This window comes from Erigeron canadensis, chromosome 6 (assembly GCF_010389155.1).
Source record: "Erigeron canadensis isolate Cc75 chromosome 6, C_canadensis_v1, whole genome shotgun sequence".
Classification (NCBI taxonomy): domain Eukaryota; kingdom Viridiplantae; phylum Streptophyta; class Magnoliopsida; order Asterales; family Asteraceae; genus Erigeron; species Erigeron canadensis.
This window is the reverse complement of record NC_057766.1, coordinates 26,079,910-26,096,094: the sequence shown is the minus strand read 5'-3', so window position 1 is coordinate 26,096,094 and position 16,185 is coordinate 26,079,910. Positions and strand designations below refer to the sequence as shown.

General features: G+C 35.2%; 3 protein-coding genes across 3 annotated transcripts; 2 read left to right on the top strand and 1 right to left on the bottom strand.

Moving 5' to 3' along the window:
* Positions 1-644: 644 nt before the first annotated feature.
* On the top strand, positions 645-1,793 carry LOC122604564 (IAA-leucine resistant 2-like). The gene is made up of 2 exons (XM_043777448.1): positions 645-1,002; positions 1,141-1,793. The coding sequence occupies exons 1-2, from the start codon at positions 645-647 to the stop codon at positions 1,791-1,793; spliced, it is 1,011 nt and encodes a 336-aa protein (XP_043633383.1).
* Positions 1,794-4,908: 3,115 nt separating this feature from the next.
* LOC122605037 (DExH-box ATP-dependent RNA helicase DExH18, mitochondrial) lies at positions 4,909-8,557 on the top strand. Its single transcript, XM_043777907.1, has 2 exons — positions 4,909-7,109; positions 8,140-8,557. Exons 1-2 carry the CDS (start codon positions 4,909-4,911, stop codon positions 8,186-8,188), a joined length of 2,250 nt encoding a protein of 749 aa, XP_043633842.1. The 3' UTR covers positions 8,189-8,557.
* A 960-nt stretch (positions 8,558-9,517) lies between these two features.
* LOC122602914 (NADH dehydrogenase [ubiquinone] iron-sulfur protein 1, mitochondrial) lies at positions 9,518-15,610 on the bottom strand. Its single transcript, XM_043775528.1, has 4 exons — positions 15,098-15,610; positions 11,681-12,222; positions 11,227-11,601; positions 9,518-10,791 (listed from the first exon to the last, which is right to left on the bottom strand). The coding sequence occupies exons 1-4, from the start codon at positions 15,516-15,518 to the stop codon at positions 9,892-9,894; spliced, it is 2,238 nt and encodes a 745-aa protein (XP_043631463.1). The 5' UTR covers positions 15,519-15,610; the 3' UTR covers positions 9,518-9,891.
* Between the last annotated feature and the right edge of the window lie 575 nt (positions 15,611-16,185).

The following is a 16,185-nucleotide window of genomic DNA, read 5'->3' as shown; positions in this document are numbered from 1 at the left end:
CATACAGATAATCTAGATCATGTCACACACACCTGACTACCTGAGTACTAGTGATCTTTGAATAATGTGAATAGTAAAAATCTCACCGGTTTACTTATAATGACAACATTACATATGTATAATAATCTGTTAATTGCGGAAAAATTGTCAATAAATATCATAATATGACTAGATAATGATATATAAGGGTGACTTTCAAATATATCTATTTTAAACATCAAAATATTAAGAGAAATTTGAAAAATTATTAGCTGATTTTCCTAAGCTTTATTTTTTTTACTCAACTTTTTTACAATGGCTAATGCTGACCAGGTTGTTGATCTTGCTGCTGCCGCCCCCAATGTCTCTAACAACACTCCTGCTAATGAAGTAATCAGAGTCCCTCAAGCTCCCCCTCTCGCTGTCAATCGACGCAACATCGACCAAGCTCAAGTTAGAAAACAAAACCAACTCCAAGCTGGAAGATTCACTCCCAGACGCCCACAACAATCTAACACTCACCACCCAGAGATGATACTGTTGAAACGGCTATCTTATCGACTGCTATAAACTTTCCTCCAAACAAAATCCTCTATCCCAGCATTTCGAAATTCACCCCCAATGTTGCTTCAATTATGTACTACCTTCATTTCATGGATTCTACCATGGTCTCCACCCGCCAATGGACCGATAACTGTGCTGGATGGGTTCCCCCCATTTCTCAGATCTATGTCTCCGTCTTGTTCTATATTCAAGTCATTCGCGCTATGGATGCCGCTGGTTCTTTGTCTCCTGGATCCGCCCTTTCGGTCCTTCTCAAAGATTTTGTTGTCATGTTTCCTCTTGACTCGCTATGGATTCCTGGCCCTCTTGTTGCTGCTTTCAAAAGCATTTCTGCTTTCTACCCCTTAACTACTGGCCAATTTGGCAATGTTACTCCTTCACTCCCTAGGACCCCTGGATGGTCAAGGAACAGGGGCTACGCTCCTGCTGACACTTTTGCTCCTTTCCTTCCAAATATCAGTATTTTCATGTCTTGTCTTCAATCTGCAATCACTGCTGCTACCACGGACAATGTCACTGAGGTTTCCTTTTCTCATGACGTTTGAAGTCCCCAATATATTGGGCAAATCTTTTCTCAAAATTGCACTGCAACTAAAGAAGAAATAATCTCTCTCAGCTCCCCTGGTGCCAAATTCAACTATGGTGGAAACCTCCGCCTTTGGGAAAATGCTGCACAATTTGTACCACATCTTGATCTCCCCGCCGTTCTTGACTCAAACAAAACCGATGTTCAAGATTCTTGGGCTCGATACCTTTTTCTTGAGGAAGATTCTGGTTGGTTTAGACGTGTCTCTGACATTATGGCTAGATACTGCCAATTCTTTAGAGGTTCCACTCCTCTAGGTGACTGTTCCCCTGCTGGCTCTGCCGCTGGAGGCGTTGTCTGCACTCAAGTGCAGGGTAACATCTACCAAGCCCCCGATTGGAACGAAAAAGCCGGAAATCACAGCTCTTTCAACTCCACCGATCCCCATAGAATCGGCTTTTACTCTACCACATCTAATGCCACTCTTACTTTTCATACCAGTTGTTCAATCCCTGAGCTCCCTGTTGCTTACACTGCCGCTGCCCAGACTTTTCAGATCAACATGGTCCCATCAATGATGCTACCTGCCCAAGTTCATGAAGGTCAGTTTTGGCAAATCTTTCCAGATGCTGAACAAACCAGAAACGTTTCGGTGTATCAAGCCATCCCTACTATCAACCGCGTCTACCACAGCGACACTCGCGTTGAAGCTGATCACCGGTAGATGCAACCCCGCCACCAGTTTTATTGTTTATTTCAGCTTTAGGAGCCGTTTGGTTCCCCGAAATTTATGGAAATTTAGTGGAATGTAATTTAAAATTTTCTATGTTTTCTTTTTTTGTTAATTGTTTGCATCAATTTACTTAATCTAATGTTAATAATATAATGCAAAATATATATATATATATATATATATATATATATATACAGGAAAGATAATTTGAGACCAACTAAAAAAAGTCTAAAAAAGGACCATTGATTTTCATAAATTACACACCACCATCATGATCTACTACGATATACAAGACTTTTTTGTAAAAACACTAAGACTTTTTTGTAAAAACACTAAGACTACGATATACACTAAGACTTGTAAAATCATGTGTAAGTTAACTTACACATGTGCAAGTTGTGTAAGTTAACTTACACATGATTTTCTGGTGGACCCGTCGCCGGAAAGTCTTAGAGTTTTTACAAAAAAGTCTTGTATATCGTAGTAGATGATGATGATGTACAAAAATCAATGGTCCTAGTTGGTCCTAAAATAAGAGGTGGTCTCAAAATATCTCACCTATATATCTATAAACAATATAAAACAGTAGTTATCCTGACATTTTAAAGGCATCCACCTCAACTTAAACCTATTTTTAATCATTGACACGTAGGATTTTTTGTACATGGCATCCCCATATTTGTTTCCCACAATATGTTTATAAATAATAATAATAATAATAATAATAATATATTTTCTTTGCTATTGTTTCCAATATATTATTATCGATCTTGGATGTAATAAAATCTTATAATAGTGTTACCATAGTTATATAAGTGCCTTCGCAGGTGATTGTTGCTTTTAAAAGTTTTTGAAAAGTGATTTTGCTTACTGCTTAAATGTTACTCTACAAATTTTGTTGTCTGATGATGTATTTTTTACTAATGTATATTTATATATTTTATTTTCTTAGAGATTAATTACATATTGATTTACAAAAACAATGGGATGTTATAATCTTAACTTTCATTACACCTTAACTTAATTTTATATCTATCAATAGTGCATAAGATATAATATCTAATTCTTTCATATCATTTGTTATTTGAAAGGTATAATCTATTAGATATATAATTAGTTTTTTTTTTTTAAATTTAACTATGAAATTCATAAAATAAAATAAATTTTAAATCAAATCTCGAATATAATTAACTAACTATTTAATCATTGTCATCTAAAATCAAAGACTAAATAATGCTTCATTGTTATCTCTTCATTTTCAGCTCGACATGTCTTTGGCTTTTCGCTATGTCAATCAAAAGACAAAGCGATCAAAAACAACCATGTTGGTATACACGTTTATTTTGGTTTTTGACCGTGCCTATCAAAAACTGATTGAAACTACCATGTCGATTTATACGTTTATCGTGAATTAATAGTTAGATCTTTATAAATTGGGTTGTTTAACTGAACTTTAAGAATTTTGTAACCTAACATATTCTCACTAAAAATTTCGTATCATTATATATTAATTATGCAATAAGTATTTTACTTTTTATTATGTACTTTTAAAAAAATAAACATAAATATTACTCCATATAATAGTATGCTAACTATACAAAACAGTCAAAACTTAATTGATTACTCTCAATGTTAATATTAAAACTTTGATAAAATTTAAATTAAAAACCACACATCGTGTGGGTAAAAAACATTATATATATATATATATATCACATTTTGCAAAAAAAAAAAACATAACATCAAACATACCCAGTTCAAATACTACAAAGATCATATATACCACTTTACCAGCTTCACTCGTTTTAAAAGTTAAAACTGATTGTACATATTTAAATTTCCGAATCCCACCAATCCATGTTATCGACTTGATTAATCTGGTTAATATTCTTTAAATTCATTCTCGGTTCAATTCATAGATAGAACAACCTATGTGGTACTCTTTCTTTCAAATCATAATCGTGTTAGCAACACTTAAACTTAAAGCAAAACAAAAAACCATGAATTACAACTATCTGACCATGCCACCATGGGAAGAAGAGACCACTTTCAAATTTTATTAACAACATAAAGGTATTTATTGTTTAGTTTTGACTAACATTAAATTATTTGGGCAATATTTAATATATTTCAATGGCATATTTGATAAACTTTAGAATTAATAATTACATGTATGATATATAAAAGTGAATTTTGTACATAAAATTTTGATTTTTTATCTTTTAAAAAAATTAAGGATCTTTTAGTATACGCAATGACGGAGTAAAAACGATTACAAAAGATTCACGCTACATTAAAGTTATTCCAATCCTTCCAACTAATCGGTTCCTTTTTTAACCAACTTTTATGCCAAGAAACTTATCGCTTTGTCATAAAGAAAGACTTGTTCAACACTAATCATTGTTTGCTCGTTAGCTCGTATATCTTCGTGATTCTAGCCTTTCAAGGCTGAAGTTTCTTTTTATCTTAAAAAAAACTTAACCAGTCTCTCTATACCATTGTTGTAAGAGTAAGATAGTCTGCATCTTAAACCTCCCTCATACATCGTTAAATATTAAAACCCAAAATTCGTAAAAGACGGTATTAGGTGTTTACTTAGTTACTTATCTATATCTAGAATAATAATCGTGAACATGAGACCTTCGTCGACATCATACAAGAACTGGAAATTCCTTGTTCTAATAATTACGCCGTCCCCGGTCCCTTGGGCTTGGGGTAAGCCTTGAATGTGCGATGCCCGATAATCTAATATATTAATAATTAAGAATCCTATATATCAATGATATATACCCGATATTTTTTAGTAAAATATATTTATTTTGAACATTTTTTTTCTTTGTAAAATATATTGATGTTATTTTATTCTTTAAGTAAATATTTTACACCCATTTGAAAAAAGATATTGCGTAGCATACCGAATTACCAACCAACCCAATTAATATTTTTTTTCATTAGGGTTTTACTTGTCTTCCACCATTCCTTTCCCTCCATTTCCTCTCTAATTTCTCACCACCATCAATACATATACATATCATTATACATACAACTTACTTATATATATATATATCCCATTTTCTGTAAATGCAGTTATAGTTATTTTCCTGCAATGGCAAGAAATCGCATTATCCATCTCTGTTCTTCACAATCCAATCTTTTAAAGGTCAGATATTTTTCATCTTTTCATCTAGTTTCTTCATCTAAGAATCAACCCCATTATTTTTCATCACAGACCCACAAATCCTTTTCCTTTAATTCCCCTAAATTAGCCCATTTCAATAAACTCCCCTGTTTTTTTCAAGATTTTAGGGCTTTTAGTTTAAATCCAAGATTATATTGTACCCATGATAATAGTAATGATATTAATGATAATGAAGTTAATAGTGATGTAATTGAAACAAAAAGTGAGGGACTTGGACATGTTGCAACCACTGATCCTGTCGAACTTTATCGTAAGCTTCGAGATGGTCCGGTTTCAAGAAAATTAGAGTTAGATGAGTGGGAACGGCTTACGGAGATTTTTAGGTATTTTTCGAAGTCTGGTTGGGCTTCAAATCAGGCTTTGGCTATATATATTAGTGCTGCTTTTTACCCAACTGCTGCTCATAATTTTAGGAATTTTTTCTTTAAGAAATGTGATCGGGCTCTAGTCGAGCATTTGTTGTGTTTAGGTCCTGGTAATGAAGCTGAGAGGTTTCTTTTTCCGATTTTTGTTGAGTATTGTTTGGAGGAGTTCCCTGATGAGATTAAGAAGTTTAGGGCGATGATTTCGTCTGCAGACATGACAAAACCTGAGACGTGGTTTCCTTTTGCTAGGGCTATTAAGCGTAAGATTATATATCATTGTGGCCCGACTAATAGTGGGAAAACTTATAATGCGTTGCAAAGATTTATGGAAGCGAAAAAGGGTATTTATTGTAGTCCTCTTCGACTTTTGGCTATGGAGGTTTTTGATAAGGTGAATTCGTTAGGTGTGTATTGTAGTTTGCTTACGGGTCAGGAAAAGAAGTATGTTCCTTTTGGAAATCATACTGCTTGCACTGTTGAAATGGTTTCTACAGAGGAGTTATATGAGGTGGCTGTTATTGATGAGATTCAAATGATGTCAGATGATTATAGAGGGTATGCTTGGACACGCGCTTTGCTTGGTTTACAGGCTGACGAGATACATTTATGTGGGGATCCAAGTGTGCTTGGTATTGTCAGAAAGATTTGTGCAGAAACTGGCGATGATCTGATTGAAAATCACTATGAAAGATTCAAACCGTTGGTGGTTGAAGCCAAGACTTTATTAGGAGATATTAGAAATGTTCGTTCGGGTGATTGTGTTGTTGCCTTTTCAAGAAGAGAGATTTTTGAGGTGAAAGTAGCTATTGAAAAGCATACAAATCATAAATGTTGTGTTATTTATGGAGCATTGCCACCCGAGACGCGTAGGCATCAAGCTAACTTGTTTAATGAACAAGGTAACGAGTATGACATTTTGGTGGCAAGTGATGCAGTAGGAATGGGGTTAAATCTCAATATAAGACGAGTCGTCTTTTATAGTCTTTCAAAGTACAACGGCGACAAAGTTGTGCCTGTTCCTGCATCACAAGTTAAGCAGATTGCAGGTCGGGCGGGTCGTAGAGGAAGTATATATCCAGACGGGCTTACAACCACGTTACACTTGGAAGATTTGGACTACTTGATTGAGTGCTTACAAAAAGATTTTGATGTAGTAAAAAAAGTGGGTCTCTTCCCATTTTTTGAACAAGTTGAGTTATTTGCTGGTCAGCTAGCTGACATTACATTTGCTCAACTTCTTCAAAAATTTGGGGAAAACTGTCGTCTGGATGGTTCTTACTTTTTATGTAAACACGATCATATAAAGAAGGTTGCTAATATGCTGGAGAAAGTTGAAGGACTCTCTCTTGAAGACCGTTTTAACTTTTGTTTTGCTCCCGTTAATATTAGGGATCCAAAAGCGATGTTTCATTTGTTAAGATTTGCCCAATCGTATTCTCAGAATGTGCCTGTTAGTTTAGCTATGGGAATGCCAAAAAGCTCTGCTAGAAATGACACAGAGTTATTAGATCTTGAAAGTAAGCATCAAGTCGTCTCTATGTATTTGTGGCTGTCGAATCACTTCAAGGATGATACTTTTCCATATGTTAAGAAAGCTGAGGCTATGGCAACAGATATTGCCGAATTATTAGGTGAATCTCTCATTAAAGCCAACTGGAAACCGGAATCAAGAAATCAAGGCAAGAAGAATGATAAAGAGGATGGTTATGAGAGGCCTAGATCGTTGGTTAAGATTCAAGAGAAGTAAGTCTTTTTACTGTATCTTTTTCTTTCCTTTTTTTCTGAATATAAGAAATATATTATATCAGGAACATAGCTATGTGCTCTATCATGGACAAGCCGTAAATAAACACAACCATGACCAAACAGGAAAGAAACTCTCATAGAATCCCTAAACAAACAGTCTACCAAAAAACAGCATTAATATCAGACAAGCAAGCAGTAAACCTCTTTGTGCAATCATTTTGTTAAAACATAGAAGTGACTTTAACTCCCTTCCCCCTCTGTCTACAAATACCTCGATCAACTAGTCTCTATCACATTCTAAGACCCGCCAGTCTTGGTCGTACAATATCTAGTATTGTTCTGTATACATTCTCCCATGGTCTGCTTACTTTTTCGAACAATCTTAAGTCTCCTCACTCTACAAAATACACACTTGCAGCCCATGTTATTCATCTAACAATACTTCAAACTTCTCTATTTGCTGGCAATTTAATTATGATGTCAACTATTTTATTTCATATAACAACATTCGTTTTCAAATTGGTCCTTTCTGTGATATCATCCATATTGAGTAATCACACGCCAAGAAGGCAAGAACTAGTGGTTCAAAGAATTTTTTTGGGACTTGCAGAATGGACATTCGGTCTCTTTGTCTGAATACCGTTTCGCCAATATGTCTTGTGTTTGTAACCTTTTCTTCAATGCCATCCACATAACAAATGCATGTCTTGAGATGCATTGAGAAAACCAAACAAGTTTAAGCCAAGCTATCTGAGCATTTTCTCTTGTTAATACCTGCCACACTGTTTATAATATGAAAGTGTACTCTTGCCTCGTTTATTGATCCACATACATTTATCTATATTCAGTCTAAAGGACTGAAAGACTGGTCATTAATAATCATTGCAGCAACTATAGAATCATTACTCAGCTTAGCTTCACAAATTATACTTTCAAGTATGAATTTTTATTTTTCCAAGGATCATGTTTTGCATGATGCTAAAACTATTTGTTTATTTAATTTCTTTTGTAACTCATTTGGTTGCAGGAAAAGGCAAGAAAAGGAGTCACAATCTGTAGTGAAAGTGACTGCATAGGATCCTGTATGCTGGATGCATCCCGTTTGCTTGGTTTTCGATGTCCTAATGCATTCGTAGTTGGGAAAGATTAAAGTCATTTATAGTATAACATACGTGCTACGACAACTCTCCGAGGTTAAAGTTTGGACAAAAGAGCGTTGGTGATAATACAAGCAACCCCTTTAAGCCAACATTTTATTTTATTTAATTATTACCATAAAACATTAGTCAGTTGGTCGAGAAGGGATTACTTATAAAATTAGAGATGAAACCCAGAGATATTTAGAGGTTTTAGTTATTACATTTAGTGCTACGTATAGATTTAGAATTTATTGTTCTATGCAATGATTCTGATATGGTACTCGAATGAAGAATCCGATTTTATTATTCCTGATCAGATGGTGTGATGTATACTCGGAAGGGTTGGCTGTTAAGTGCATTTGTTCTATGAAATTGTGATAAATATATTAGCAGTGTAACACGTTGGCTTTTCCAAGTGCAGTATCGTGTTTAGTTTGGATCTCATTGCTGTAGTTTCGTGTGGATCTCGCATGTTAATCCACAGATTATGATGGCTGCTTGTTTCTTTCTATCTAACCCTTACAAGTTGAAATTTGTTTATGAAGATTTGCAACACCTTGGTATACTAAATAGAAACCATGAAATCCAGTTTGTGGGTTTGATCATCTGGTTCTCTAGTCTCGAAACTCTTGTGTAATAATGCTATCCATATTACTTATAATCTAGTGTTCTGGTTGATTTAAACAGAGGTTATAACCTTTGATGGAACTAGTCGTGTATATTTTGGGTTTTTTTTACCCAAACTGGTTTCTTTCTCTTTATTTTTCTTTTTTTTTTTTAACTTGAACTACTTTAATTGACCTCAAATGACAGGTGAAAAGTAAGCGAAACGGTACATATCTGTATAAGTAAAGAAGATTGTCCATTTAAGTTCAGATTCTCAATGTACATACTCTTTGGTCTTTCTGCTTGTATAGAATTTTTAAAAATAAGGAAAGGATGTAAACTAAAAGTTTGGCAGGTCATTGAAACAAAAGAAGAAAAAAAAACTCTATATTCAGCTATTCGCTACTCTTCACTTACCTATCTACATGTTAGAAAAGAGTATGGCTTCACATTCAGTTTTTGCTCGGTCTTTTCGCATGTAACATATCTGTTTTTCAAATATTGTTTCCAAGAGTACTTTTTATGTTCTCAATAAAAGTTGTCACATGACATCTTTATTAGTTGTCATGTCTCCAAAGATACGATCATATACACATTAGCAATATTTGATAGTTAAGTAGATACATGTATTTTAAGTTGTATACATACAATAGCAAAACAAAAGTTGAATACAAACATTTATTTCTAATAAAAATATAAAATCTTGTACAACCATCAAGAGTAAAGAAGATCTGCTTCAGACACTCCAAACCTTGATTTGTTTTTTGACAACAGTCACGAAAACAAGCACTGGTTCAACAGTATCAAGTCCCACGCAGGGTGATCCTTAAAATTACAAAAGGTACAAACCATTAATGTCCAAGCTGCCATTTATGAGTAGCATAAAACTCTACTTATGGGCACTTGCATCAAAATTATACAACTGTTTTCTCGACTTTTTTTCGAATATTTCAAAACTGGAATTACAGAAGCAGCAGCAGCATCTTTAACACTCGAAAGTGAGAAGCTAACTTTATTTGAAACCCAACCACCACTCACTTCCTCAACACTGTGCTACATTGTGCCATGATCTTTGACGCCCTTGTAATCGCATCAGTCATATAGAAATTTTCAATCGTAACACCAAATGGTGTTGCACTAACCTTGCTAGACACCTCAGGTTTCACTGATACAGAAAATGTAGCCTGTTCTATCTCATCCACATGTACCAGATTTGGTGCAACATTTCGGATACGTGACCGGACCCCATTAATAGTATCGTAAGGTAACGTGGCCCCACAAACCTCAGAAAGAGCCCTAATTATCTTCCAATCTTCTCTAGCGTCACCAACAGTTGGGACAGCTGGCACAGTTTGCTGAGCACACCCTTCTGTGTTCTCATACGTCCCTTCCTTTTCGCTGAATGCTGCTGCTGGAAGTATAACATTAGCCCTGTACACACCCTTATCACCGTGGTGCCCCTGATATACCACAAATGCATCCTTTGGAAGCTTATCTAGGTTCACATCATCTGCACCCATTAAATACAAGAACTTAGCCGATTCAATGCTGTTGTCAGATTCAGGCACGAGCCCAAGGTCCAGAGCAGCAGCTTGGGCAGCATTTAGGAGCAAAACATTGATCCCATTCCAGTCCGGTCTGACTAGGTTTGCATGTTTGGCAGTGAGTGATTGAAGAACAGAGAAAATGGCATCTTTATCTTCACGTTCGAAGATCCCGGCACCTACTATGATGGCAGGGTTTTTGGCGGACGAAAGTGCTGAGCTGAAAGCGTGGCGACCCTCGGCTATCTCAACTAGGGTTTCAGGGCCTGAGCCAAGATGCTGATGGTCATAGTTGAAATCTGCAGGTGGTCCGATATAGCCGACCTTAGCTCCTGTGGCTCTGACCGTTTTGCGGATTCTTGCATTAACCATAGCAGCTTCCACCCTTGGCTGCAATTTTTAAAAAGTAAGCTTAGACTTAAAAAAAAAACTGCTTAAGAGTTGGCATAAGGAGGCGGGTCTGCTAATGGGTCAGAATAGTACTCATGTCAAAATGAGTGTTAAAGTATCAGCTGGGTCAGGTTGGGCTGACTTGTCGATCATTTTGTACTTTGCAAATAATTAACGTATTTGATATGATTGCAAAAACTTTATTCAAGTAAATAAAAAAAATGATAAATAATATTTGGGGCATTTTAAACAAGTGAGTATACTTTAGGCGACTCTTGACCCATTAAACCCGATTCATTTATAACCACTTTGCTACATTTGACCTGCTATCACAAATTACAACCCAAGTTGACCTGATCTTAGGCAAATGGGTTAAAAATTTAATATTATCCCCTCTACTAGACAACAATAGTTTAAAAACATGAATAATATTACCTGGGTACCAACTAGAAGAAAACAATCAGCTTTTTCCAATCCGCTGATGCTGCTATTTAAAAGATATCCTGAGCGCAAATCTGCATTTGTATTCTTACCATTTCCTTCACACCACACATTATTTGATCCCATCCTGTTCAAGAAATCTTTTAGTGACATCATAGATTCTGCATCACTTAATTTACCAGCAACTCCAACAATTTCCTCTGGCTTAACACTATGAATGACCTCAGCCACCACAGCAAGAGCATCCCGCCAGCTCACAGGCTGAAACCGCCCATCACTACCACGAATCATGGGGTCATTTAGTCTCTGTCTCTTCAAACCATCATAACAGAAACGTGTTTTGTCTGATATCCATTCCTCATTAATGTCCTGTCAGATCAAATGTGAGCTCATAAGTTATAACTTAAAAAAAATAACAATAAATAATTTGCAGTTCCACTTTAAGTACCTCATTTAAGCGTGGTACAATGCGCATCACTTCTGGACCTCTACTATCAATACGAATGTTGGATCCAACAGCATCGGTGACATCAATGGTCTCAGTTCCTTTTAGTTCCCAGTTTCTAGCTTTAAAAGCGAAGGGTTTAGAGGTGAGTGCACCCACAGGGCAGATATCAATTACATTCCCTGAAAGTTCACTGGTCATGAGTTTTTCCACATAAGTACCAATCTCTTCACCACTTCCACGCCCTAACATTCCAAGATCTTGCACTCCAGCTATTTCACTTGCAAACCGAACACATCTGGTGCACTGGATGCACCGAGTCATCACCGTCTTGACCAATGGACCAAGATTCTTATCGACAACAGATCTCTTAGTCTCTGTAAAACGGCCTCTATCTGATCCAAAGGCCATGGATTGGTCCTGGAGGTCACATTCCCCACCCTGATCACAAATTGGGCAATCGAGTGGATGATTCATTAGAAGGAACTCCATCACTCCTTCGCGTGCCTTTTTTGCTATTGGTGTGTCGGTCTTAATTTTCATCCCTGTGACCATAAAAAGTAAATTTATCAAGGAAAAAAAAAGGTATTCGGAGTAAAATTTATAATGACCTTGTCATATCTCAATTATTGAGAAGGTTGAACGGAATTATTTCTTCTTTTTTATAAGTAAAATAAAAGTAGCAGTATGCATGTTTAAAATGACTACAACAATTTAGGTTTCTGACTCTAAACAGTAATATTTTATCAAGTAACTCAATAATTTGCTTAAGTATCTTGCTGTTAGAGTTGTCAAGACTATTTATCCAATACTAAAGTATCAATGGGTTCAACAATATGATACAATACTGTAACCCAAACAGCAATACATTGTTGGACAGAGCACTGTCTCACCAACAATTCACTATTTCCATGCGTTATTTCATGTTCTTGCTTGGTTGATCTTAGTTAGTATGAATGTTGAAAAATAAGATATAAACCCATGGTTCCGTGATAATGACGGTACACCACTGGCCACTTACCTAAATTATAAGAGATTATTACCTATGAATGTAACTAACTATGAAAAGATGTCTATGTTATGTAAAAATCTTCTAAAATGTTTATGTAATGAACTTTCAAATTCTGGTTATTGGATGTATCCGGATATATGTAACAACCATATAAGTTGCCACGTGTAAGTTTTTGATTGGTCAGGTACATCCAATAATCGGGACTTGAAAGTTCATTACATTACATAGGCATTTTTCAAGATCTTTACATAACATAGACAATTGGTCATAGTTAGTTACATCCATTGGTAATAATCCCAAATTATAATACTTTAGGATTCTACTGAAATTACATATGCATGTTTAGTATGACTTAGTTACCAAAATGCCCTTTGAATAAGAGCAAAGTGAGAAAAACTTATGACCACAATCAATGTTAACAGAAACTTTCATTTCGGGTTGTCCCAGTGTCCCACAATATACAAAACATTTGGTTTCTCAGTTTGTTCATAAAACATATTAGCTTTATTTATTTATATTCTTAATCATTAGTAGATATTGATAACACTGATTTTGTTCTAGAACTAGGATAAACAACCAAACTATGTCCAATCCTAAATCATGAAATACAGTACAAAACATATAGCTGGAGTAGAAGAACAAGAGAGAAGTGATTATTAAGAGGTTACTGAATAAAGAGAGATGAAACTATAGTATCGAATATCAACTTAACTTATTGTCTACTTATGCAACTTTAATACTACAACATGGTTAATTTTTTTTACAAGCATAAAATATGAAAAGTTAGAACAAATATTAAAAGAGAAAATTAAACCTTGGTTAACTTGTCAGATAATATTGGAATGTATCAAAAGATCAACTTTCTTCTATTTTTATCCTTTTTCGAAGTTTCACAAGTATGATAATGGTTTTGCAGCTGGCATGCAATACTCATGTTTATAACTCTAATGCTTCATTCTTGAGTTTTTTTTAAGAGGATAAGAAAGGGAAAGAAAGGAAAGTTTTTAGTTTTTGCATTCTTGAGTTTTTTTTAACTCAAGAAAAGAAAAGGAATGATTGGAAAAATCAAGGGTTTTTTGGCCTGATTTGATATGAAAACATTACGGAGGCGATGAAATCAAACCATCGGCGTTTTTTATTGACAACAGCAAGAAGAAGACAACTCATCATCATCATCATGATTCTGCAGATTCCAATTCAGACCAAAAAAACAAAAAAACATCATCATGAAGAGGAGGCGGAGGATGAGCACAGCAAGAAGAAGAAGAAGGATGATGCTTCTTCGATGAAATCAAAGATCTACCGCTTGTTTGGTAGAGAAAAACCTGTTCACAAAGATCTACAGCTGCTAGTGAATCTTGCTGCTGATGTTGCTGTTTTTTTTTTTCTTTTCTTTAGTTTTCTTTGTAACTCAAGAATGCCCTTTTTTTGATATATTTTCTTATCCTTTCTTCCCCTATCCAATCTTCTCATTTCTTTTCCTTTACTAAAAACTCGAGAATGCAGTGTAAGTCTCTAGCTATTATGTTTTTATTATTAATCCCAAACTCCTAAGTACCATCAGACAACAATGATAGTTAAGATTTTACATGTAAGGATACCTAAAATATACATGACCCTAAGGTACAGCTCAACTGATACAAACAAGATCAGTATCAGAATGAAAACGATGAAAGAAACAAGATAAATGGTTTATATTAATGAGATAAACTAAACCAAAATAAGATAAACCGACCCCCAAATTAGTATGCCAGTCAATATTTCACAATATTCATCATAATAATTATATAACCCTAAAGCCCTATTTATATATAAGACTTCCTACTTTCCTAGAAATCCTAACTTTAACCACCAAGTAATAAATATAATGAATAATAAACTATATAAAATAGCTAACAAAAAGAACACTTAAGCCCTAACTTTCTGGTCCACATCAACTACATCCCATGTTAACAAGATTACAGATCATATAAATTACTTGAAACTTCAATAAGAAACTATGAGATGATTGAATGAAGCTTATTTTTAAGTATTTCCAGAAAAAGCACTTGACTTTGTCCTTACGTATCCTTATTTGATTTCAGAGTAAGATAATTCGCTTCCACCCAAACACGTAGAAAAGTACTTATTTTGTTTAAAAGACTGACACTTTTCAATCTCTAATGCCAAATTTACATATATCCTAACAGTATACACTTTAATAAACATATAATTCAAGTAATTTAGTCACACTCATTCAATATTCAAAACATCTAAATCCCTATTCCAATCAATATATATATATAACTTAATACAGTTATAAATACATTCCGAATTTCGCAGGCAAAATCACAAAAAATTCCTAAATTTTACTACTATACATACATATATATATATATATGAAATGAAATGAAGAAATGAAAAGTGACCTGGAAGTGCAGGCATGGCACAAGAAGCAACAGGTTTAGGAGACTTTTCAACTTCAACTAAACACATCCGACAATTTCCGGCAATCGAAAGCCGATCGTGATAACAAAATCTCGGAATATCGACACCGGCAACCGAACACGCCTGTAACACAGTCATACCTTTCGGTATCTTAACAGGATATCCATCAACAAAAACCTCTATGACGTCATCTGGATTAGGGAAATGAACTCTTGCTCCAGCTACTGGTGTCCGTTTCGGTAGATCCGGTTCGGGTGCGACTTCTGCGGCGGCTGATGATTCGGGTTTTTTGAGGTCGGGTGTTGATACGATTGATCTGATGAAAGTTAGGGTTTTAGGGTTTGGTTGGAGGAGTTTGGATCGGAGGATATGAGTCTTTGATGCTAGCAACCCTAACCCCATTTCTGGTGTGTGTGATTTTGTGTGTGTAGGAAATGTATATATGTATATAATTTGTGTATGTATAGGGGAAAGTGAGGAGATGTGGCGATTTATTTTGGGCAGGGCGTGTGTGTAGTGTGTACCATGAGTCCTTTGGGGTGAGGTTGACTTTTTTGAAACGGTCCATTCGATTTCTCGTTCCAAGTAGACTAGACTACAAGACTAAACGGTACAAGGCGCGAGACAGCGTTACTTTTCTACTTTTTTTTCTCCGAAATGCCCTCGAAAGCCGTGCAACGCCATGAACATTGCCCTGTTGGGCGTTATTGGTCAAATAACATTGGTAGGCGTGAAATAATTGAAGCCTTCAATTTGTAAAAGAAAAAAGACGTTGGAGAACCAAACGGCTCTTTCAATGTTTTTTAATGTTTTTCTTTTTTTCCACTTAACCCCCTTTTATTTAATATATATACACATATTTCACAACCATATTTTCACAACTATCTATCTATATACAAATTTTTATTCCATTTACACACAATTATTCACCCTTTCATCTATGGAGCCCAATGATATTTCTTCCTCATCTTCATCATCATCTTCTATTAATTCTATGGGCTCCGACGAATACGATGACGCCCTCGAAAGTGCGGTAGTATAGCCATTAACTTAGTTAGACATGTTGTGG